General features: G+C 43.7%; 1 protein-coding gene and 1 pseudogene across 5 annotated transcripts in view; both read right to left on the bottom strand.

Moving 5' to 3' along the window:
• Window positions 1-8,961, bottom strand: part of Tmem164 (transmembrane protein 164) — a 156,886-nt gene extending 147,925 nt beyond the window's left edge. The window contains exons 1-2 of one of the 5 annotated variants that reach the window (XM_060374990.1): window positions 8,130-8,313; window positions 6,754-7,415 (exon numbers count right to left, since the gene is read on the bottom strand). In XM_060374990.1, coding sequence (XP_060230973.1) covers window positions 6,754-7,140 — 387 coding nt within the window. In that variant the 5' untranslated portion in view covers window positions 7,141-7,415; window positions 8,130-8,313. Of the gene's footprint in view, window positions 1-6,753; window positions 7,416-7,731; window positions 7,906-8,129; window positions 8,314-8,863 lie in introns of those variants that run through there. The other 4 variants (XM_060374991.1, XM_060374992.1, XM_060374995.1 and 1 more) reach the window with 4 other exon arrangements.
• Window positions 8,962-21,607: 12,646 nt separating this feature from the next.
• On the bottom strand, window positions 21,608-22,582 carry LOC110566335 (bis(5'-nucleosyl)-tetraphosphatase [asymmetrical]-like; annotated as a pseudogene).
• Window positions 22,583-23,990: the final 1,408 nt, after the last annotated feature.

The raw sequence follows: 23,990 nt of genomic DNA, 5'->3' as shown, positions 1-23,990 counted from the left end.
TGCCCATATGTCTGCCAAGGGATAAAGACAGTGATCCAGCAGCATAATTTCCTGAGCAAGAAAGTCTACTTTGGATTCAGAGTGGGCAATGGTTTTAATTACCAGCTCTTTGGGGTAGATATTCTACAAGACTTGTGTACTCTAGAACTTGTGTACCCTAGAATCTGCTTCTATCCTCTGGCCATTTCAAAAACAGAACAGAGGACTCACTTCTTGGGCGCAACAGACCTATGAACCTTGTCTATAAGACTTCAAGGGGACATAGGCCACGGGAGGGGGGAGAGGGTGGAGGAAGAGAAGGAAAACAAAACATCAAGTCTGTCACTCACATAGTCATCATTATTCAGGCCCACAACAATTAGCATGCCTGTACATCATTATACTCAGGTCTGCAGGGAGTTAAAGCTATTACATGCCGTCTCTTATTTAAAACAAACAAACAAACAAAACTGTTTCTACTAACAATGCAAACTGAGGTAGCATCCAAAAACAAGAGCCCTCACCAAACAAACAAAATCAAAATGCATACTAAGGACACTCAGCACACACTCTGCCTCTGAGCTGTACCCCAATCCCTTGCCCAATATTCTGAGAAGTGCTGAGAAGGCTGGGAAAGGAGGACAAAGTATTTTAATAGAATGACAAGAATAACTGGAGTCAGGTCAGAATTATCTAGAAAAGGTTTCAAAGAGAAGAATCCTCAGAGGAGAACTTCACAAAGAGAAAGAATCCAAAACAAACCCCATGAAGACTGAAAAGGTGGTGTATTTGTGGTAAGGGAACAAAATCCAGTGAGCCTGCAGTCAGGCACTGAGCAGGAGCCAGAAACATACTGTTATTTAAAAGCAAACATGATGATGTTGGGTTGTACTCACAGGTGCTTGGCATAAAAGGCTAAGAAGAAAAGGCAGCCCTCCGTGGTATGGGCTGGACCTCTGCTAAGAGGTATGGTGCCCAGTTTTGCATGCTCTGCATTATAAGAGAATGGAGACATGGGCAAAGATCCAGAGAAAAGCAACAGGAATTATAAGAAAAATGGCTCTCAGTAACCATCAGGAAAAGTGAAAAGGAGTTGAGTTTAGAGTAGAACCAGATTGGTCATCTGCCATTTTGATCAGCTTTGCCTACCTTCTCTGGCTAAGTGACTATATAGTTATTTAGCAGATTTAAAAGTATTGCTTTCCCTGTATTCATTTTCATGGTGAAGGTCTGGAAAGGAAAGAGTTAAACAGTTTGCTCAGGTTCCCACAGAAAGCCACATTTATCAATAATATTCAATATTCTAACAATGCATCAATTTTAAATGTATGTACTTAATCCAACAACCCATAGCACCTCTATTTATAATGAATGTAGTCTCCTAAAGATTGCTGACAATGAAAGATGGGGAAAGTCTCTGCAATTTACTCTAGAGGGAAGAATAAAATAAACTAAAATAATGCCATGCCTCAATACCGAGACCTATATAAAACATTAATTCCCCGGTGGCACAGGACACAGCCCATTTGGTAAGCTGTCGGCAGATTGTGGGATCCCTCATTGTACCCATTACTCATGAACATCAATATCATGTAGAAACAGGAATCAGCGATCCAGGCAACAAATGTGGAATGAGGAGATGTGTCTCATCCCAAGTCGAGGGAGAAACAGAAATCCTCATTCTCAACTCTTGGTCAGGTTTTCTCTTCAATAAACCCATCATTCAGTAAAGGAAGTGTACCAGTGAGTGTTCAGTAAGTCACAGAGGGTACCACAAAAAAGCTTGGTTATATTGTTTTGGTTTTGTTTCTGAGATGGATCTTGTGTATCACAGAACTGCCTCAGCATTGCCATGGAGCTGAAGACAACCTGAACTTCTAACTCCTCCTGTCTCTACCTCTCCAGTACTGTGTCTACAGGCATGTGACCCCATGTGTGGTTTATCAGGTGTTGGGGATCAGGCCTGGGGTTCCATGCATGCAACTGGGCTCCAGCCTAGCCCAAGAGTCAGAATCTGACTATATATCATTCCATACTTTTAGAAGGGGAGAAGTTGGGGGGAGCACACTTTTAATTCCCATCACTCAGGAGGCAGAGGCCTGTAAATTTGAGGCCAGCTTCATCTACAAAACAAGCTCCAGACCAGCAAGAGTGACCTGGTGCGTTCTTGTGGCAAAAAAAAAAAAAAAGAAAAGAAAGGAAAAAAGAAGAAGCAGAAGAAGACCTGAGGGAGGGAGAAAAAGAAAAAAAAGGGGGGAGAAAAAAAATAAATTTTAGCAAATGCAAGGCAGAAAAGCCCTATCTGGTGGAAATCAAACCTCTAACATACTATATTTTTAGAAGACAGATGTAATAACAAACACAATTCTAAAGAGACAGCTAGGCTGCAGAGATGGCTCAGAGAATAAAAGTGCTTGACATGCAAGCTAGACAACTTTAGCTCAATTCCCAGAACTAGAACAGATGTTTAGTATAACTAACATCTGGAAGTTGTCCTCTGACCTCCACATATGCACTGTGGTATTTGTGTATAGTCTCTCTCTCTCTCTCTCTCTCTCTCTCTCTCTCTCTCTCACACACACACACACACACACACAGGCATACATACACACATATACAATAATAAAATAAAACAAGAAAAGGGCTCAGTATTACTGACTGAAATTTTAAGATAGAAAGTAATGGCTGGGAGCTACAGGCCAATTATCGTGAACTATAATTTGTTAAATGCCTGGCCTGCTTCCTGTGTACAGGCATTGAAGATTAAGCTGCATATGTTGTACCTGGATAAGTTCAGTCCCTAATCAGATGTTAATACAGACACATGCAGAACCCACAGGAATTTAACCGTTAAACAAAGCACAGAAAATGAGACCTTTTCATTAAGTTCTTAAAACAAACACAACATAATTGGATTCAAGAAAAAATGTATCCAAAGAACGAAAGAAAGAAAGAAAACAAAGACCCAAGAAGTTAGTTACTCCTAGATCCCTATTCTTTACAGACACAATGAGCCAGACTGTTTTGTTTCAATTTGACAGAGTCTCATTATGTAGTCCAGAATGGCCTTGAACTTACCGTCGTACCTAAACCTCCTGGTGCTGAGACTGCAGGCATTTGCCATCAACATCTAGCTTGTCTGGTATTTTATTTTAATTCTTCTGCTGAGAAACTGTAGATTTTTTTTTTTCTCAGACTTAAACAACTACAAGAATCTCTTCTGACTAATCCCAGATTCCCACTGTGGCAGCTGAGATTTAAAGCCACCTGTACCACTAAGTTGCTGGGAGAGTTTTGATAAACAGCCCAATAGCTCAGTAAATTCATCTTGCTGCCTGCCCCTCCCTCTCCAGCCTCCTCCACCCGTAATGCATACTTGCCAAAAATCATAGGCAAAGGGGGATTGAGTGTCCATGCTTGAATAAATCCTTATTGGCAGACAGACCTAATATTTAGCACGGGGGTTTGTGTGTAATAATGCTGTGCTAACCTGAGCACTTGCATCTTTGGCTGGAGCCAAGCTCTAGGCTACTACTACTGAAGTCCTACAAGCCACTATCAGTCTGCCATCCTCAAACCTTAGAGAAATCACAGGAGACCAAAAAGAAACTCAACAGCAGGAATATTCATCATGGACAGAATTCAGACACAAGTTATGGCCTTCCTTATGTTACTACAGTTGGCAGGCACCCAAAGGCAGCATGACTGTGATGAAGGTCTGTGGAACAAGGCCTTGCAAATGAATATTTTGCAGACTGAAAAATGAGAGCTGGAGAAAGATACCAATTTCCCTCCAACTCCTCTACTTCCTGGCCTAAAGTAACATAGCCACTGTTACACACTTAAACTGAGTCTACTAAAAGATCTTTCCATAAAGCCAAGCTGGAGTCAAGAGACAATATCAAATTTAAACATGCCCACCTTAAAACTCCTTTTCATTTCAGTTAACATCTCTGCCTGGTCAAGACTTCTAATCTCCAGTCGGTTGCTACATTGTAGCCTAATTCAGCTAATTCACTTGCAAAAAGCGTTTCCTGAATTCATAATATCTCCCCTTTGCAAAAACACAACCACGGGAAACATTTTAACCTGTTTTTTTTTTTCTCCAGGCCTAAGGTGATCTATCATAACCTTGAATGAGATAATGCATATGAAAGTGCCTTACGAGCAGTAAAGTGCTAGATAAATATAAGGTGTTAGTAGTCATCCAAACTATCATTAGTCATTTTCTGCTTCCAAGTCAGAACACTGGCTGCATCCATCTGCTGTTAATTTTGTTGTTTTGCTTTTTGTTTGTTTGTTTGTTTTTTTGTTTTTACCTACTCTCATCAACTTGGAAAAAAAAATCCATAGCCATGCTTCTAAGTTAAGAGCCACACAGTACACACTGGAAAATTGGATGCATCAAAGTGAGAACCTTAGTAGGTTACAAAGCAGTGATTGGGGATACAAGACAAAGAAGTACAATCCCCAGAACATTGCAAGAATGTATCAGCATGATTCCTTCCTCTGCCTTCACCCTATAGCTTCAGGGCATAAACTACGAAGGGGGAAAAAAAAAACAACAGGAAATCGGCCAGTAGTTCTCCAAACATCCATCTGGCATTTACCGGCCATCATCCTCTGCATGTGACCCAAGGGTCACCTGGACAGTTTTACTTTACTGGGAGCCATATGGACCAAAGGCTAAGGGTGGACTGGCTGGCTACCTGACCTCCTCCACAGAGACTAGTTTCCCTTTTCTTGCACAAGGAGGTCAAAAGCCTTTCAAAGTAGCACTGTAAAATCCCCCACAATTATGGAACAAAGAATCACCAGGACAGACAGGCTGTCAGGGGCTAGGAGAAGTATAACTCCATATCATCTTACAGGTAGAGAAACTGAGGCCCAGAAAGGGTACTTTCCCCAAAGCCATACAATTAATTAATTCCAGGCCCCCTAAGTCTTCTAAAAGCCTCTAAAATCTTTCCTTTAAAAACCACAGTGCTGCCAGGTTTGAGGTCAACACACCAGTAGCAGTCCCAGTGAGGCTGAATTTAGCCCTTTGTTGACCTTCTAGATCCTTAGTTGCCAGAGCCTCAAGACCCCTTTGTAGAGGCACCCTCTGACCCTCTCACCACCTGCCATCTTAAAAGAAGCACTCGTGTCTGAAGAAGCACTCAAAACAGCTGCTCAGATGTGTTGTTTCCTCTCATTAATAAAAGCCCATTCATTTAAAAAGAAAGAAAGACGACTGCTCAAATTTGCACAGAAGGTTTAGCTAGGACAACCCTGGACTTTGATGTGAATGTGGTCCCTTGGTCCCTTTCCTGCTCTCCAGCCCCTGCCGTCCTTCAAAAAAAAAAAAAACACAAAAAAAACACAAACCGCTGCTCAGCTGCTCACCCCCTCTCTTTTCCATGCTTTTAGTGGCCCAGTCAGTAACTTCCTTTTTATTCCAGAATTATCTACACCTCCTTACCATCTGCAAGATGCCAAGGGGCCAAGGTCATTCTTCACATTTATAGATCAGGAAACTGAGGCCAAGAGAGTGCAACCAAATGGTTTTCTAGGAAAGCAGATCTGGCAAATATCTTAGCGACAAGTACATAGCAAAATCCTACAGGATGGCTTGACCACCCTCTGCCACCCCCAGTTCAGGACGGAAAGCTTGCAACTCCAAAGGAGAGTTGGTTTGCTTTCCACCCCATCTTTTGCCTTGAGGCAAGTGACCTCTATCCTGGAACCTTGCAGGGGCTGTAAAGTGAGGATAATAATCTCAATACCTCCTGCCCCAAGCAGGGTTGTCACAGTTCTCCTGAAAACAACCTTCAGCAAATATAAAATCAATAAAGACGCTCACAGGCTTAAAAACTACTCCCAGTTAAAAACACAGCAAGTTTTCCTCAGCCTGTAATCTAAAAACCCCTGATTGCTTTCCCTCTCTCTCCTGTCTCCTCATTCTCCATGAATTTATACCTTCAGAACATCTCTGCGCAGACTGAGTAAAGAAAGTCCCACCCTTTGGCCCTCACACAAATTATTTGTTTCTAGCTGGAAATTTATCCTTCCTTTCAATACCATTTGTTTGTTTTAACATAGCTAATGGGTAGAGGTCATGAAAGCAAAAGAAATCAGCTCTTTGAGCATCCTTGGATCAAGTCCATAGGATGGGGAATCAGAGTGGTAAGATATAGAGGTTTGAAAAAGTAAATATCTTCTCACCTCAGATGGAGAATTTCAACCCTAATGTTCTCAAGTCAGTGTGGGGTTGGGTTGAGAGAGCTCTCAGTAGCCTTGGGTTGCTCAAGCTTCTCACAACCCAAAAGCAGACCTCACCATAGGAGCACAACCTCCCAAATGAAAAGAGTCATTAAGAGAAACCCCTAAAACTATTTCCCCAATGTACCACAGTGGAGACAAGGAAGCTTGTGTGACCACCTCCAGGAAAGAGCCCCTGGGAACTACAGCAAAAGGCAAGAGAGCTGGGCCACGAGATGCCACAGATGTGATCCTGCAGGGTAACCAAATTGAGGCTGGACTTCCTGTTGTGGAAAAGGCCAGGCCCCAGCAGAGCTAGGAAAGGAGGGGTAAATCATTTCTAGTGTTCTTCCCCTCCACTGTAGGGCTGACCCATTGTGCAAGGCTGAAGTTAGTACAAAGGCAGCCGCTGTTGGAAAATCATTTTTAAGGGTCCCACTTCCTATGGGGACGAAGTGTTCTGTGCTACAGTGTCCTGAGCACACAAATGACTCTTATCACTTAAGCTGCCCAGGAAAAAGTCAACAGACTCACATGCATCATGGTGACGAGGTGACAAGGGTTGAGCAGGTAGATGACGGTCTTGGTGGCGAACTTAAAGCCCACCTCCACCCCGAAGATCAGGCACAGGGCTACTAAGAGCAGATTCTTGCTCAGGCTCTCCTTGCCTTCCTTTGGCCGCTGGGTCACCTGCTGTGGCTGGCTGCCAAGGCCACCCCTACCGTCCTCCGTCTGCCTCAGGATGTGCCGCAGGGCCACCAGGATCTCCAACAGGGCCAGGGTCAGGACCACCACACTTTCCAGCAGCCGCTGCTGCCAAGACAGGAAGGCAGCACAGTCGGGGCCCCCATTGCCTGCAAAACTGGGGTCGACACCCCCATAGAGCCAGTCCAGGAGAGTTTGGTAGCTATACCGGGACATGATGCAAAGTGGCTCCACTTGACTACGGTACAGGAAGCAAGAGCGAGATGGAACACGAGACCGAAGGGTTGCCCGGGCGATGGAACATGTAAGGAGGGCACACCCGCACGCGAACCCTCTGGACACTGGGGCACCTAGAACAGGGGAGGGACAGCTACACGCGAGGCCCGGGGTAAAGTGCTGGCTCTAACTTGTCCCCACGGCTGTCTGGGGAGCCCCCCGCGCTTCTCCAGTGGCCACCAACGAGGCAGGGTTGAAAGGAGCCGTTGGCCAATCTAAAAGGAAGGAGAGGAAAAAAAGGTCTCAAAGAGGCAATTGCATGGGAATTAACGAAGCGGGGAGGGATAACTAGCGAGGGAAGAAAAGGGGAACTGGAGTGGTGGCCAAGCAAGCAGAGGTCGAGGGAACTTGAAGGCCGAGAGGGTTAAGGGCGGGGACCTAGGAGACCTGGCCCTACAAGGGAGCCAAGCGGGAGGCAGAGCAGGGTGAAAGAGAGGGGACCCAGGGAGGCTAGGATAAGAGCTAGCAGGGCTGGGCAGAAGCGGAAGGCGACAGGGAGGGCAGGAGCGCCGGACTCCTCATCTCACGCACTCCACGAAAGGGGGATGTCTTACTCCTGCAACCGCGTGGCCGCCTCTGCCCCCAGCTAGTAACTTCGCCGCCGACGGGGCCCCCTCTCCAGTCAATTTAGAGCGGTCCCGGACCAGCCTCCCGCCCCTTGGTACACCCCCGAACTCCCGGCTCCACCCTCCTTGGCCCCTCACTCCCGCCCTCCGGGGCCAGCGCCACTCTCAGCCCTCGGCCCGCCCGGGACCAGCCCCTAAGGCGCAGGCGGGCAGCGGGAGGAAGCCGAGAAGGAAGGCGGGGAAGTGGGGCCCGGCCATGGGGCCGCCACCCTCCGCCCTGCTGCCGCCGCTGCTGCATCTTCCCTCTCCTCTTCGCCCGGCCCCCAGGGACGAGCCGCCGCGTCCCCTTGGGGCTCCACTCACCCGCTGCTAGGCCCCGCCGCCCGGGCTCCACCGATCGCTCAGTCTCCCCGCACTCGCGGCAGCCCCAGGAGGCAATCGGCTGTGCTCCCTAGGCGGCCGCCGCAGCTGCCGCCACCGCCGCCGCTGCTCAGGGCTCCTCCTCCCTGTCTTCCTCCCCCAGCAGCCGCCGCTTGCTTCCTCCGGTTTCCCCTCCCTCTCCCCCTCGCCGCCAACTCCCTCCACCTTCGGCCCTCCTACGGTCCACTTCACCCCACCCCCACCCCCACACACAGTCCTCAAGCTACAGCAGCTCTGCCTATCCTCCTTTCCACAGCCTACCCCCACCGCGTCCTCGCCTCCCACCTTCTGCCCTGCTTCCAATTGTCTCCCCCTCCACCCCGCTGACCTCCGGAGGCCCCATCCCCGCCTCTTTCCTCCTCCTTCCCCCGCCTGTTCCTTCTGCACTCTGAGCCTGCACGCGCGCATAGCTTTGCTCCTTCAAAACTGTGACTAAAATTCGCCTCCCCGCCGAAGTCGGGTGGACTAACTCCTCCGGAGACCCGGTTCTCTGACCACTACTTTATATACCAGAGCACATGCAAGGCGCTCAGCTGGCCCTCACTAACTTCTAGGAGTAAGACAGTGAAACTACTGGACAGGCTTTGGCTTTGGGAATGTGCCGAGTATAGTCTTCCCGCCTCCCTTCTTCCTTGAAGTGGGAGATTCATAAAAGACCATGCAATATGGTTTCTCACCCTTTTAGTCACAGCTTCACTTTCTTCAGCGCCTAAGTTGGGGGCTTCGCCCTGGACTTCTTCTAGCCAGGCTCTGATAGTTTTCTCTCTCCTACTCCACAGACAGCCCTGGCTCTCTAACTCCTTCCCTCCCCCCAACCTCTCTCAGTCTCCCCCTCTTTCGACATCAGCACCTTCAGGGACAGATTAACTGGAAAAAAAGAAGCGTCTCCTGACTTCAACCCGTCCTCCCTCCCCGCAAAGAGAAAAAGCCGCTGCTTCCTAACCCTGCCTTGGAAAGAGCAGCCAGGCAAGACAAAGTGAGTGCTAGCTGGGGTCCAGGGGGCCCCTTTTCTCTGGCACTTTCTACCTAGTGACTGTGTTGGCTCTTCTTAGGACCAGGAATTAAGGAAAGAACTACTCAGAATGTACCTCATATTACTTTAATATTTATTGGATACTCACATAAGTTGGAAGACTATCCAGAAAAACCACAGTTAGGCACCTTGCCTAGGAAACACTTTCAGATGTTGGCTGTATGCCAGTCTTAAAATGTAAAATACAGTCTACTGTATTATCAGGCCAATACCCTCCCATCTTTTCCAACCTAACAAATAAAGCTAGGCAAGCTTGTCTGACTTCAAGCTTTGTGAAGCACTTACCATACAGGCATGATGTTTTTCAAGTGCTAATTAATAAAGAATGGCAACAAACAAGAATCAGTTCAGAGGCATTCACTGGCTCTCCTTTGGTGTTTTACTAAATCTTAGCAATACCACCAAAGAACAAAGCTTCTAGCAGTGGAATGTAGCATCTGGAGTGACTATCTTCAAAGAAGAATGAAGATACAGCTCTCAGAAATAGCTTCATTAATCCCTCTCATTTCCATGCTGACCTTCACTAGGGAATCTGGCCTAGCCACTTCTGTGTGTACAAAATTACTGTCTTTAATGACTGGAACCAGGCCAACTTCCTGACCTAAGCTACAAATTCCTTTTTTCTTTTTTGTAGGTAGACAAAGTGGGTTTCCCTTTAATTTTTTATTAATTTGTTGTTTATTATGTGTGCATGAGTGTTTTGACTATATGTATATCTGTGCACCACTTGCATCCCTGGTGTCCAGATAAGACTGCAGTTATAGACTGTTGTGAGCCACCATATGGTTGCAAGGAATCATACCTGGATCTTCTGCAAGAGTAGCCAGTGCTTTTAACTGATGAGTCATCCATTTAACCCCCCAAAATGCTTTTTAAATGTTCATTCTGGGCTGGACAGATGGCTCAATGGTTAACAGTATTTTCTATTCTTGCAGTGGATCTGGGTTCAATACCTTGCATCCATATGGTGGATTACAACCTTCTGTAACTCCAGTTGCAGAGGATATGACATCCTCTTCTGGCCTTTGTTGTCACTAAGCAAGTACATGGTGTACAGACATGTATGCAGGCCAAACACCCATACACATAAAATAAAAATAAATCAATCTTTAAAATAAAATTAAAAGATGTATATTCTAACTAATCTTATTTATGCCAGTTGCTTTTGTAGCCTTGAATAATTTGCTCAGCCTTTCATTTCTTCTATTTCTTATCTCTTAATTGAAGGATAATGTTACCTAATTCACATTCAAATGAGTTGAATTCTGTAAAAACAATATTTAATGTCTGATACATGGAAAGTTATCCACTAAATACTACCTGTTTTTAACAACCCAGGCATTTGCATGTACATTTAAGTGTGTGGACATATACACTCCAATTCTGTGCCCTCAGCTACATCTGCAGAAAAAAGTCACCTCGAAAATTCATGGAAAATCACATTCTTCTCAATCCCCCACCCAGTCCCCAGATCTCTCTCCCTCCTCCGAACTTCTATAGCAGTTATTGCCTGCACTACTCATTTTATTCTGAATCACATACTGCCTTCCATTGTTCTCTCTGTGAGTCCTGCCTCCCACATCCAGCTCTTTGACAGCATGGAAGGGTCATAATCTTTTCTACACAAACAAACCCCTCAGCACCTAACAGAATGACACATAGTAAACACCAAGTAAATACAAAGGGATTATTTTCCCCATAGGTAAAGAAGCAAGCACGCATTGATCTAAAGTGCTGGGTCGAACTTTACAAACAACAACAAAAATCTTCAGACGAATGTCTAGACATTTCTTTGCTGAGAGAGCCTATTTATTTCCAAACTGAGAAGAAACTTTTTTTTTTTTTTTTGCTTTTTAAGAAGGGTATTTTAAAAATTATTTTACTTATTTATTTATTATGTATGAGCATTGGACACTCAAGTACCATGCCACATATGTGGAAGTGAGAGGACAACAATCAGGAGTTGGTTCCAGTCTCTTCTTTCAGCCTGTAGGTCCCAGGAGTCCAAGTCAGGTCTTCAATCTTGGTAGCATGTACCTTTACCTGCTGATCCATGTCATTGGCTTTTAAGGAAGTCTTAGTGGCACACAATTAAAAGAGAACCTAGAATCCACCAGCAGTTTGAGCAGTTAAGCACCCTTCTGAGAGGGACTGGTATAGGGCCTCTGGGGACAGCAGAGTGGAGCCAGCTATGAGAGGAGGCCTGGCAGGAGGTGGGAGGCAGGAGTAGGCTATGGAAGGAATGCTGTAAGGAGGGACAGTGGTACCTAAAGGACATGTGCTTATAACGGTGGTGGTGAGTGATGTAGATAGGAGGGGGGCCAAGAATAGAGGGAGTTGGGGGGTGTAGGGGGCAACTTCTTTGCTTTGTTTTGCTTTTTTGTGGTATTTTTTGTTCATTTGTTTGTTTTTGTGAGACAGAGTCTCCCTATGTAGCCCCTGGTTGTCCTAGAACTCAGGTTCAAAGATCAGATTGGCCTGGAACTCACAGATCTCCCTGCCTCTGCCTGCTGAATACTGGGATCAAAAAACATGCAAGTCTTCTTGGGATGTTTTTGTCAACAGTCTCTGAGAAACTTACTGGACATAAAAGGGTATAATTCTGTGAGCTCCACCTCCCTGTCTTCTCAGGCCTGTTTGATCTTAAGACAGACAGCTGATCTCTTGATTTGGTGGAATGAGTCACCTCTCTGCTTGTACAAAGAATCACTTAAATTCTTTGGGCCAAAGTGTCTTCCCAGTTATGAGCTCAGGTGACCTCCTGGAGTGAATTGGTCACAGGCAGCACCTTGTCTTCTTTTAAGACTCTCAAGTTAAACGTGTGCATTCAACGTCCTCCTCCTGCAAGTGATACTTTGAATCTACTTGTGCCCTTCTATCTACAATGAAACCTTGTTTTGTATGGTTATTTCCTCCCAGTTGAAACATTTCCTCCCAGAGGGAGAAGGGAGGCTCTTAAGACTGGAGAAGCTAACGAAATATACAAGGCTGGGAAAAACTCAGGAGCTACAAGATTTATAAGACAGCTTCCCAAGGTTAGGTGCACAGTAAAAGACTTCACTGGGAAGAGGAGACTCCAGAGCAGTTGCCTACAAACTGTGTGAGGGAAATCCAGGGATGTGGGTTGAATGGTGTAGTCACCCATGCTGGGGTAGGCTTTCACTGATGCAGCGGCCTTTGACTCACCCATGTTCCTGTAAGTAAGCCCAGACAAACTCACTAGTTCACTAAGCTAGATCTCAGTGAAATGATTTTTTTTTTTGGTCTATTATTAATGCACTATCTGGGTGGAATAGGTATTTGCCAACATCTCCCTCAGGAAAAGGCTTGTAACAAACCTGCAAGTCAAACGCAAGCAAAAATAATAAACTACATGAAGAGAGAGGCCTTTGTTTTGGTCTGTCTCCTTTCTGTTTCTCCCCCTCCCATTCATGCAACACCAGCATTTATTCTCTACATAGTCAGGGAGCCTCTGCAATGTGCAGAAGAATGTTCTGAACCTGTGAGCAATTCTTGCTCTGAAGGAGCTTATGATCCACCCTAGAGAGTTCTTATGAACAAGAAAGGTTAAATTAACAATACTTCCTGTGAGGGGGCTATAAAGCCAAGCAGATAAGAATAAATCCCACCTGAACAAATGAACTACACTGGTAAGATTTGGGGAGCAGCAAAAATTCAAGGGTAAATCTGTGTGTGGTGGCACTTAGCCTTAATCTCACAAAGTAGGTGACTGAGGCAGGTTCATCAGGCCTTTAAGGCCAAATTGTATAGCATAGCATGTACCAGGGAAGCTGATGCTCTATAACAAGATCCTGTCTCAAAACAAAACAAAATTGAAAATCAGAGATGTAGGAATCCATGGAAGCCATATGTAAAGGCATGAATGTGTAAAGAACAAACAAACTCCTCAGTGAGAGTGTATTTTTTTTTTTTAACATGGGCATGGCCCTGTCAAGGACCCAGCGCTTCAGAACCGTAGAAACAGCAAAGCCTTCCTCTGGTCCAAATCCAAAGGTTTACTAATAATTGGCCAATGTGTGCAAAAAGTAGCAAGTGCAACTTCTTCCTCCTGGTTGTTTACAACAACAGGCTGCTCACATACAGACATCTCCTGCTGAGATTAACTACCTCTTCTTCCCCATGCTGTACATAACAAACAAGCTGAGGTCCCAAGTTCTTTTTGTAGTTGGCACTGCATCCCAGCTTTTCTGTTCCTGTGCCTGTGTCTGCCTTGTATGTGTGCCGTTGGCACCCACAGTCAGGTCAAATCCCACCCAAGCTGCCATGTGGCACAGGGGTAGTTTATATAAAGCTAAAGTAATCTATAGCCACTTGGAGGTGCAAATTAATCTAACCCCATGGTGATCACTTGAAAATTATCTGGCTGCTTCTTTTTTTTTTCTTTTTTTTTCTCTTCTAATTTTTTATTATTAGTTCATTTTATTAACTCTGTAATCACAGCTGTATCCCCCTCCCTCATTCCCTTCCAAACCCTCCCTCCCTCAGCTCCTCCCTGCCCCTTTCCAAGTCCACTGACTGGGGAGGACCTCCTTCCCTTTCATCTGACCCTGTTTTATCAGGTATCTTCAGGACTGGCTGCAAAGTCCTACTCTGTGGCCTAATTTATATGATGTGGAAAGGATAGGAGCTCCACAAGGACCAAATATATCAGGGCACAGGGGTCTTTTCTGAGACTGACACTCCACCAAGGACCATGTATGGATATAACCTAGAACCTCTGCTCAGATGAAGCCCGTGGCAGCTCAGTAACCAATTGATTTCCCATAGTAAGGGGAACAGGGACTATTTCTGACAGGAACTCAATGACAGGCTCTTTGACCTCCCCACCCCCCAGTCCTGCTGGCTGTTTCTTTAAAACACCAAATCTTGGGCTGGAGAGATGGCACAGCAGGTAAAAGTGTTTGCTGCTAAGCCTGACTGCCTAACTTTGACTGCCTGGGGGACTCACACGGTGGAAAAAGAACTAATGCTTTCAATTTGTCCTCTGACTTCCACAAGTGTACTGTGGTAAACATATGTTCTTGAATGTGTGTGTGCACATACAGTCAACTAAATAAGTAAATGTAATAAAATAAATGCAAGTATCAGGTTACACCTCAGGCCAATCGGAACCTCTGGAAATAAAACCATACAATGGGACTTAGAAAGAAAGAAAGAAAATTACTAGTTTAGTTAATAAAGTTAAAAAACCTATATGCTATGGATTTGGCTAGTGGTACAGTGGTGGTTGCCTAATATATAAGGCCCCTGGTTCCACCCTCATCTCCCTCCCCCATATACACAATGGGAGTTATCAAGAAAACTCAGTGAGTATAAAGATGCTTGCCACTAATACTTACTACCCAAACTACCTGAGTTCAATCCCTAGGACTCACATGGTAGGAGAAAGTTGACTCCCCAAAATTGTCTTCTGACCTCCACATATGTGCCATGTGACATGTAGATATGTTCACATACACAAAATAAAATAAATACATAATTGCAATAAAATATCCTTACATTTTAATTATAGATGATCAAACACCATTAAGTGATCCAATGCTTCACTTAAATTATCTTATTTAAACTTTATGACAAAGCAACCTGAGACGCAGTCACTATCCATATTTAAATACATAATTCCTAATGCTATGATTCCTGTTTTACGGACAGAAAATTGGAAACTCAGATCATACTGTCTCAAAGTGCCACAGCTCAGATTGACCCATATCTGCAAGTTCTAAAGCTAGTGATCTGAACTTATATACCATATTGCCACTCAGGGGATCATGCCACAGCGACAATACTGCAAAGGCTCTTGGTCAAAGAGCTGGCTAGCTATCTGTGAAAAGATCACTGCGCTTAATTATTTTTTCTTTCTATACAGGGCTACCTGACATCCACTAAGATGCATTATTATCCACTAAAAGGCATTGTTAGTCAAGTGTACAGCTTGGTGAGTTTGACAAATTGTATACTCCCCTGTAATCACCATTCAGATCTTCATGCACACCTTCCAATCAGTCCTTATCCCCAGAGGTAACCATTGCGCTGATTTCTATCACTATTCATGTGGCCTATCCTTGAATGCCACATAAATGGAATCATTTTGCTATTGTGACTGCCTCCTTCTGCTCAACATTCTGTATTATAAATTCGTCAAAACTCACTCTCTCTCTCTCTCTTTTTCTCTCCCTCCTAGCTCATCCTGTCCCTCCTTCCCTTTTGAGAGAATGTCTCACATTGTAACTCAGAACAGGTTGGAACTCACTTTATGGCCCCAAATTTGTGGCAGTTTTCCTGCCTCAGACTCTGAAGTGCTATAATTACAGATGTGAGCCACAAGGCATGATTAAAATCATTCTTCTTGTTGTTGTTTTTTTAATGGTTTCTGTTTTGTTATTGTTTTCCTTTTATAATAAGATCTCATTGTGTAATCCAGGCTAACCTGGAACTCAAAACCCTCCTGCTTCCAGCTCTTGAGGGTTAGTATTTCAGGTATGTACCATGATGCCCTGCCAGATCAGGTCTTACATTCAGAAATGAATGCTAGCCAGGAGTAGTGGTGCATGCCTCTAATCCCAGCACTTGGGGAAGCAGAGGTAGGTGGATCTCTGTGAGTTTGAGGTCTACAAAGCTAGTCCAGGACAGCCAAGGATACACAGAGAAACCCTTTCTCAAACCACACACACCAAAAAATGAATACAAAGTGTAGGAGATGCTAAATTTATCACACTGGGGATCAAGCTAGCACAGGGTTTTAATAAGGGTGTGTATGGGGGAGGGGCATTGCTTCTGGGAAGCCCTTCTGCACATCCCTGGAGTGTTAGTTCCAGTGGTGTTCTTATAGCTGATACTGATGGTGGAACCTCTATAGTACAGTCTTATAGAACCACTCAAACACTCTACTAATACATGAAGCTTATGCATCATGGGAAACAATAGAATCCCATTCTCCCAAGTAAATGAAAGGTGTATGCCACAGAGAGTTCAGCCTAATGGACTTTGGGATCACAGGAATAATTCTTTTTTATTTCATTTATTTTTACTTTATTGTTTCTTATAAAGAAGAATTGTGATCCTCACAGCTTCTGGTTCAAGGTCACAATATTTGGCTAAGAGGTGGGGAAAGAGGGCTGTGCACAAGAGTACATTCTCAGTGCAATGTTTTGGATGCAGTTTGTCTCCCAAGACTTCATATGTTAGAGGTTGGAAAAACAGTGTAATAACGTAGAAGGAGTGGATGGGGCCATTAAGAGTTGGGACCTAGAGGGGACTGGAGCTCCACAAAGAGAGCAACAGAACAACAACAACAAAAAATTCTGGGCCCAGGGGTCTTTTCTGAGACTGATACTCCATCCAAGGACCATGCATGGAGATAACCTATAGCCCCTGCACTGATGTAGCCCATGGCAGCTCAGTGTCCAAGTGGGTTCCATAGTAATGGGAAGAGGGACTGCCTCTGACATGAACTCAAGGGCTGGCTCTTTGATTACCTCCCCCTGAGGAGGGAGCAGCCTTGCCAGGCCACAGAGGAAGACAGTGCAGTCACTCCTGATGAGACCTGATAAGCTAGGGTCAGATGGAAGGAGAGAAGGACCTACCCTATCAGTGGACTTGGAAAGGAGCGTGGAAGGAGAAGAGGAAGGGAGGGTAGGGTTGGGAGGGGATGAGGAAGAGGGTTACAGCTGGGATACAAAGTGAATAAATTGTAATAAAAAAAACTTTTTTAAGGAGTGGGACCTAGAGGGAGGTCCAAAAGTCATTGGAGGATCTGTCCTTGGAGAAGATTAAAGTAGTTTCCACATTCACAGTCAAAACCATGGAACTGTATTAACTAGGTTTAGTCATGGGCGTGGTGATAATGTAGGCCTCTATTTCCAGCACTCCGGAGACAGTGACAGGCAGATTTCTGTAAGTTCAAGGCTAGCCTGGTCTACAAAGTCCAGGATAGTCAGGGCTATTACACAGAGAAACCCTGCTTTGAAAAACCAATGGGAAAAACAAGAACAAAATTTCGTAAATAAATAAATAAACAAACCAATAAACAAGTGGCTTTTCAACATCTTAAAGAGAAGCGATAATCACTTGGGCTCTTGTTACCAGCAGAGTTCTTTAATCAACAGTTATGATGTAGCTTAACGGTAGACTATATGCTTAGTGTGTATATGCACTGGGTTTGAATCCCCAGGACCTAAAAAATGCTATGGGAAAAAAAAATTTTTTTTGAAAGGGAGAGACTAAAAATCTTCACATGTTGTTTGCGGGTTCATTTTATTTATTCCTTCATTTTAAAGAAATGTGATCTTACTATATTACCTGGGTTGACTGGTTATTTCTCCTACCTCAGCCTCTCAAGTACCTGGGATGACAAGTGTGTGTCACCATTCCTGGCTTTATTTCATTTTGTGGTGTTTGGGCTCAATCCTAGGATTTATGCATGCTAGCTGAGTTCTTTACCACTGAGCTCTACATTTGCTGCCCAGTTTTCAAGATTTTCTGTCTAGAACAGTTTCCTTCAATATCTGAACATTATTCCTGGGTCTTCTTCAGTCTATGGATATCAAGCTAACTTCTCTGGATGGTTACCTAACATCTTATAGGTATTTTGCACACACTTTTAGTATTTAGATCTCTGACTTCTTACCTATTTGAGCCTTCTAGCAGTCACTTTTTTCACTCACTCCCCACTATCTCCTGATAAGAGAGCTATGTAGAATAACCTTCATTGTTGAACTGAGTGGATTTGTTGTTGTTGTTGTTTTGGGACAGGGTCTCTCTAGCTAGCCGAGGCTGCCCTGGAACTCATTATGTAGTACAAGGGTGGCTTTGAACTCACAGAGTTCTGACTCCCAAATGCTGGGAGGTGTGCCAATATGCCTGGCAGATTTGAATGGATTGAGAAAACACCTAGGTACCTTGGAGCATATCTGTGAGGGCATTTCCAAAAAGTACTAACTGAAAGGGAAAACCAGCCCTTTGTATGATGGACACCACCACACTGGCTAGGGGCCCAGAAAGAATTTAAAAAGTAAAAATGAGAAAGCCTGATGAATGCTACATTCCTTGTCTGCCTCTGACTATCTACATGATCTAAACAGCTGCCTCACACTCCCACTGTGGCATTTGCAAGCTGTTCCCACCACCAAGCCTTCCCCGCCAAGATGACCACATCTCCCTCAACCATGAGCCAAGTGAAATCCTCCTTTATGTTGCTTCCTGTCAGTTTTTGGCCACAGCGGCAAGTTATTAATACAAAAGCAGACACTAGTTGAGACAGAGAAACATTATTCCCTTAACAGACACAAACTATCCAGGTTCAAACCTTGAGTACTTGACTTGCCTAACCCACTTCCTGCTTTGCTTTTCTTATAGTTGGCAGAAAGGCATAAATCCTAACATCTCTCTGTTTTACAAAAATATTCCCAAAGTGAATAATATATACATACACAAGACTCTTTTTAGTTTGGGAGTTTTTGGGTTTTTTTGTTTGTTTGTTTTGGAGGTTTTTGTTTTTTTTTTTTTGAGACATGGTTTCTCTGTGTATTTCTAGGTATCCTGAAACTGTGAAACTGACTTTGTAGATCAGGCTAACCTTGAACTCCAGAACTCCTTGAACTCCAGGCTTACCTCTGCCTCCAGAGAGCTGGAATTAAAGGCGTGCACCACCATTGCTCTGAGTTATTGTTTTTTAACAGAATCTTGCAGTTCTTGGCTATTCTGGAACTTGCTTTGTAGATGAGGTTAGCCTGGAACTCACAGAGATCTACCTCTCCCAAGTGTCAGGGCTAAAGGGCATGTGTTATCATTCTGGCATACATATAAGGCTCTGAACAATATTGCTGACCTATCAGCTCCAAAGATAACTGCCGTCATCAAATTTTATAGTAGTAGGAGAAGGTTATGCTTTCATGGGGAAAACATGTCATATGCATTCTTAAAAAAAAAAAAAAACTTTGATGGAAACACTGAAAAGGTGCTTTGGTGTAATGGAAAGCAACATTAAACACACTTTAACTCTCTCTCTCTCTCTCTCTGTCTCTCTCTCTCTCTCTCACTTTTTTGAGACAAGGTTTCTCTGTGTAGCTTGGCTGTCCTGGACTCTTCATAGACCAGGCCTTGAACTAACAGAGATCTGGTTGCCTCTGCCTTCCTAAATGCTGGGATTACAGGCATGCTCCACCATGCCCGGCTCACACTGACATTCTCAAACCTTTTATTTATAATCTAGAATGCCCAAACCAGGTTGAAACAAAGTTAAAGACTAGCAAATTATTCCTCAAGCTTCCAAATTTAAATCTTCCTTAATTCCAGTTATCAACTGTTATTGATGAAATATTTTCTTGGTTTAAATTCCCACACTACCATTTACCTTGTCAGAAATGTAGTTTGGGATTATTTGGATGCTTACATCAGCAAGCTGTGAGACAGCTGTCTTTCTTCCAGGGATTTCAAGAAAGTCTATGGTTAAATGTCATGAGTTCAAGAGGAGCCAAAAAAATGTTACTGAAGAATACCGGGCAAAGCAGAAAACCTTTTAGGATTTGGCCTGCCCTTGGCATGGCCTGGGAAATCTTGGTTAGACATCATCACAATGTAATGGAAACTACAGTGGTCCTTTCTTACGTGCAAGGGATACATTTTAAGAACCAAACTGACTCATATAATCCATTATGGCTATGTTTCTTTCCTGTTCATGTACAAATTTAATGCCTTTTCCATCAGAACTAAGCATGTATAATTCACTATGGTCATGGCATTTGCAGTTTGAGGCACAAGAGCAAAACTAACATGAGTTTCTTTTTCCTTCTTCACAGTTTCACAGGTAGATTTATTTTTACCATAGATCTTAGCAATCTCAGCATAGTTTTTTTTTTTTCTCCTTTCCCTAGGCATGCATTTCTTTCTTATCATGTCAAGGAATTCTGCCTTTTTTAGTTGATCATGAAGGCATACATCTGTAATCCAAGGTACTTGGGAAGCTGTAGCGAAGAGCCAGGAGTTAGAGGCCATCCTGAATTACATCTTGAGACCTTGTTTGACTCAAACAACAAAACAGCCTTTCACTGTTCAATTTCAAGGAAGCTCTTTGCAGCTTCTCTTTTCATATCTAAATAGCAACCTAAGAGCTAGGGAGGTAGTTCGTGGGTAAAAGCAGTTGCTGCACAAGCCTTAAGATTTCAGTTTAATTTCTGGAACCCAGTGGAAAGAGGGAGCTGACTCCTGAAAGTTGTCCCTCTGATGTTCACGTAGATGCTGTGGCATGAGAACACCCTCATTAACCCACATGCACAAATAATAGTCATAAGTAAAACTTAAACTGTAGCATTACTGTGCTTGCACATGGGAGCCACTATTAGGTAAAATAAGAGTCACTTGAACACAAGCACTGTGATACCAGAATAGCAAGTGAGTAAGGTGGATGCAATGTGTCAAGGGAATTTTTTCATGTCCCAGGAAGGGTAGGAAGGAATACTGTAAAATCTCAAAATCCTACTCAGAAAGGTGTGCAATTTAAACGTTACAAATTGTTTCCTTCTGGAATTTTCCATTATCATTTCTAGATTGAGACTGATCACAGGTGACAAACTTCAGAAAGTCACATCAGAAAGAAAGCAGCAGTACTATACAGAAATGAACCATTGAGCTGGGACACCAGAGTTGGCTCAACTAGCTTCAGTCATGCTCTCTTTGGGCTTCTATTTCTCTTTTAGAATCTAACAGACTTTCAGCCACTCACATCTGAATTCCCTTCTAGTTTTAATAAAATTCTTTTCAAGCAACTAGGAAGATTAGTGTGAAAGAGCTGTTTTTACAAATTTAGGCTGCAAGTTCAAAACATGGATTTCTAGCTCATTTTTCTGTTTTCTGTCTAGACTATGATACGCTACAGTAATGAAGGAATCGCTTCATTGAATACAGACATAAACTGATTTGTTCCAGTTCAAGCTAGCCACAGATGCATGAAAGATGGATGATATGTACCTTCTTGAAGAAGATTCATTTCTACATGTGCTATTTCCACACATTCTTTGTTTTTGTTACCATAATTTTTTTAAGAGTATGTAAGCTGATTGAAGTTTATTTATAAAGTACAAAGATATGATTCCTGGGGCTGACATTGTAAATATTTTAACACTCCTTTGCTTATTAACTTTGCTAAAATTCTTGTTTGCTCTTATTTTAAGAGCAATTATCTTCTATTCTAGGGACTGAATCCAGGGCTTCCCTGCCCTCACTTGAGAGGCCGAATTAGTTTTAATTTCACCAACCTGTCTGCTCTTGGCTGTAACAACCTAAAGACAAGCACATACTTCTATGGATGGGACTGTGAGTTCATCTCAGAAAAACTCTTAAGGATACAACAGAAGCAATTGTTCTGGTCAGCTCAGGCCAGTGTGGAGCAGAGAAACTGGTGTCCTTGGAGTGTTGCCTTCATATCTTTGAATTGAGCCAGTTGACAGGCCTCATCCAGCCCTACCCAGTGGTATGCCTGATGCTCCTGGGAAAGGCAGATCTTTAAATCTTAGTCTTTTGTTATACCCAATTCATGAGACACCCCCCCCCAAAGACCACCAGGAGTCAAGTCCTTTGCAAAACACATGAGGATCTTTATTCACAGCTTGAACTGAGACTCTCACAGACACCAAGGTGTTGGTATCCAGAAGAGAGCCCCGAGCTCCAGATTGTGGGTGATTTATAGGTTCCAGTATCTCCCAGCGCACCCAAAGCAGGGGGATTCCAGCCTGGCAACCTTCTAGTGGTTAAAACAGGAAAGGGGAGGCTATATTTCAGAAACAGTTCTGGCTTTCTTTGTTCTCTCTCTTGTTGGTGGGAGGGGGGGACAGCTGGCCTTGGGTAGTCTGTGCTATTTTCAGGGGCAAAGCTACAAGTTGGAACCAGGCTGGTTTCCTGGCAACAATATCTCTAATGAGCAGCAAGGTCAGCTCTTCCCTGCAGTTGGCTGGATCTGCCTAGAAGCAGCAAGGTCAACTGGCCTGATATGTTTTAAACTCTTTAGCTCAGTAACCCAAGAAACCTAACTTTTAATTCTCTGGCCTCTCACTTTCACCTCTGCCAGCCAGTAAATGACTGTTTTAGGCTTCTTTCTGGCCACATAATTGACCTCCCTTCTGATGCCCTCTGTAATGGTCAGTTGGCTTGCTTCTATGCCTGTGTCCTACTGAATCTCTCGCAGGGCTCTTTCTAAGGCATTCTCTCCAGGGTCCACACGGCCTTTGGGAAGAGTCCAGTGATGAATGCCATCTGACTCCTGCAGCAGCAGAAACTCAATTGTACTGTTGTCTACCTTGAAAATGAGATGTTTTCAGAAGATGATCAAGCCTCATGCCCTCAGGGCCATGATCTATTTTTATTCTTCATCTGGGCTTTTTCACGCCATTGTTGGAGGTCTTTCTCCTTGCCCACAAGGTTTCTTCCCCAGGCTAACCCATCCTGGAGTCCTCCTTCCTCCTTTCTTTCCATCCATCTGTCACCATTATTGTTTTGATAAACATGAATTGAGTGTTGCAAATTAACATGTACAAATAAGTATAACTAAAATTTCTTAAAAGGTATACTCTTCAAGCATTAAGATACATACACACACACACACACACACACACACACACACCCCACATGTTTTTGTTTTAGCTGAGGCTGAATGCTACAAGATATATTTTACACCCTGATTGCTGAAAGTAATATAGGTGTAAATAGGGACTGGAGGTGTAGCTCACATTGTGAAGTGCCTGCCTAGCATGCCCAAAGCCTCAGACTTTATTCCTAGCCCCACACAAAATCAAATATAGTGATCCACATTTGTAGTCATACCACTAGGAAGGTAGAGACAGTGAGATCCAGATTTCATGGTCATCCTTAGCTGCACAGTGAACCTGAAGATAGCCAGGAAGAGAAATCCTGTTCCCCACCCAATAGCGATTTTATTTTATGGATCAATATTTGAATAACACATTAAATGAACAAATTGAATCTTTAATTGGAGAAATGAGTTCTACTGTTTACCAATGGTGAACTCTTGCAACCCTAGGCATGTGGCTTAATCGCTCAGAGCTTCTTTCCTTAAACATGACATATTATTCACAGTGTTTGTCATGCAGTATAGTTGTGACGTTCAATGTGGTAATACATATATATGTATATGTAAGTAAGTCACTCGGTAACTTTTTTCTTTAGGTCCTTCTTCCCTTTAAATGCCAAACACTCTTGTTTTTATCATAAGGCAAAAATGAAATCTACCCTAAGTGGGTTATGATGCCAGGATTTCTTTCCAATACTCTTTCACCTCTGTAGCCTTAGGTGGGACTAATATCCTGTCCTGCCACAACATGGCGGAGTGTTATTAGAAACCACATACTTTTCTGCAGGGGAGGAAGAAAAAAAGCAGAGAGAAACCCAAGAATCTGTTACATGTGCAATTGATTTGGAGTTGTGGGCAAGCTGGCAGTTTGTAGTTGCTCTTTTTCTGGATCGGAGTACTGTCAGAAATCAATATGCTGAAAGCGCTTTTAGAAAACTTGTCTGGGAACCCCTGGAGGATTCTGAGAGCTGTTGGCTGCATCCATGCCAGCTTTAGGCAAGTCCCCTTTCCTAACCTGCCACACTATTTGCAAAGATATGCATGTGGGGCTCTGTCTTTTCCCTGTTCTGAGGAAGGATAAAGCTATCAGGCCCATTTCAAAGGGAGGCCAAGAACTCAGCTTCATGGCTCCAGCAGTGGAGTCAGACAAGAAAAGCAGACAGACTTTAGT

This window comes from Meriones unguiculatus, chromosome X (genome assembly GCF_030254825.1).
Source record: "Meriones unguiculatus strain TT.TT164.6M chromosome X, Bangor_MerUng_6.1, whole genome shotgun sequence".
Lineage (NCBI taxonomy): Eukaryota > Metazoa > Chordata > Mammalia > Rodentia > Muridae > Meriones > Meriones unguiculatus.
Note: the sequence above shows the minus strand (reverse complement) of the source record. Positions and strands in the feature narration are given on the sequence as shown.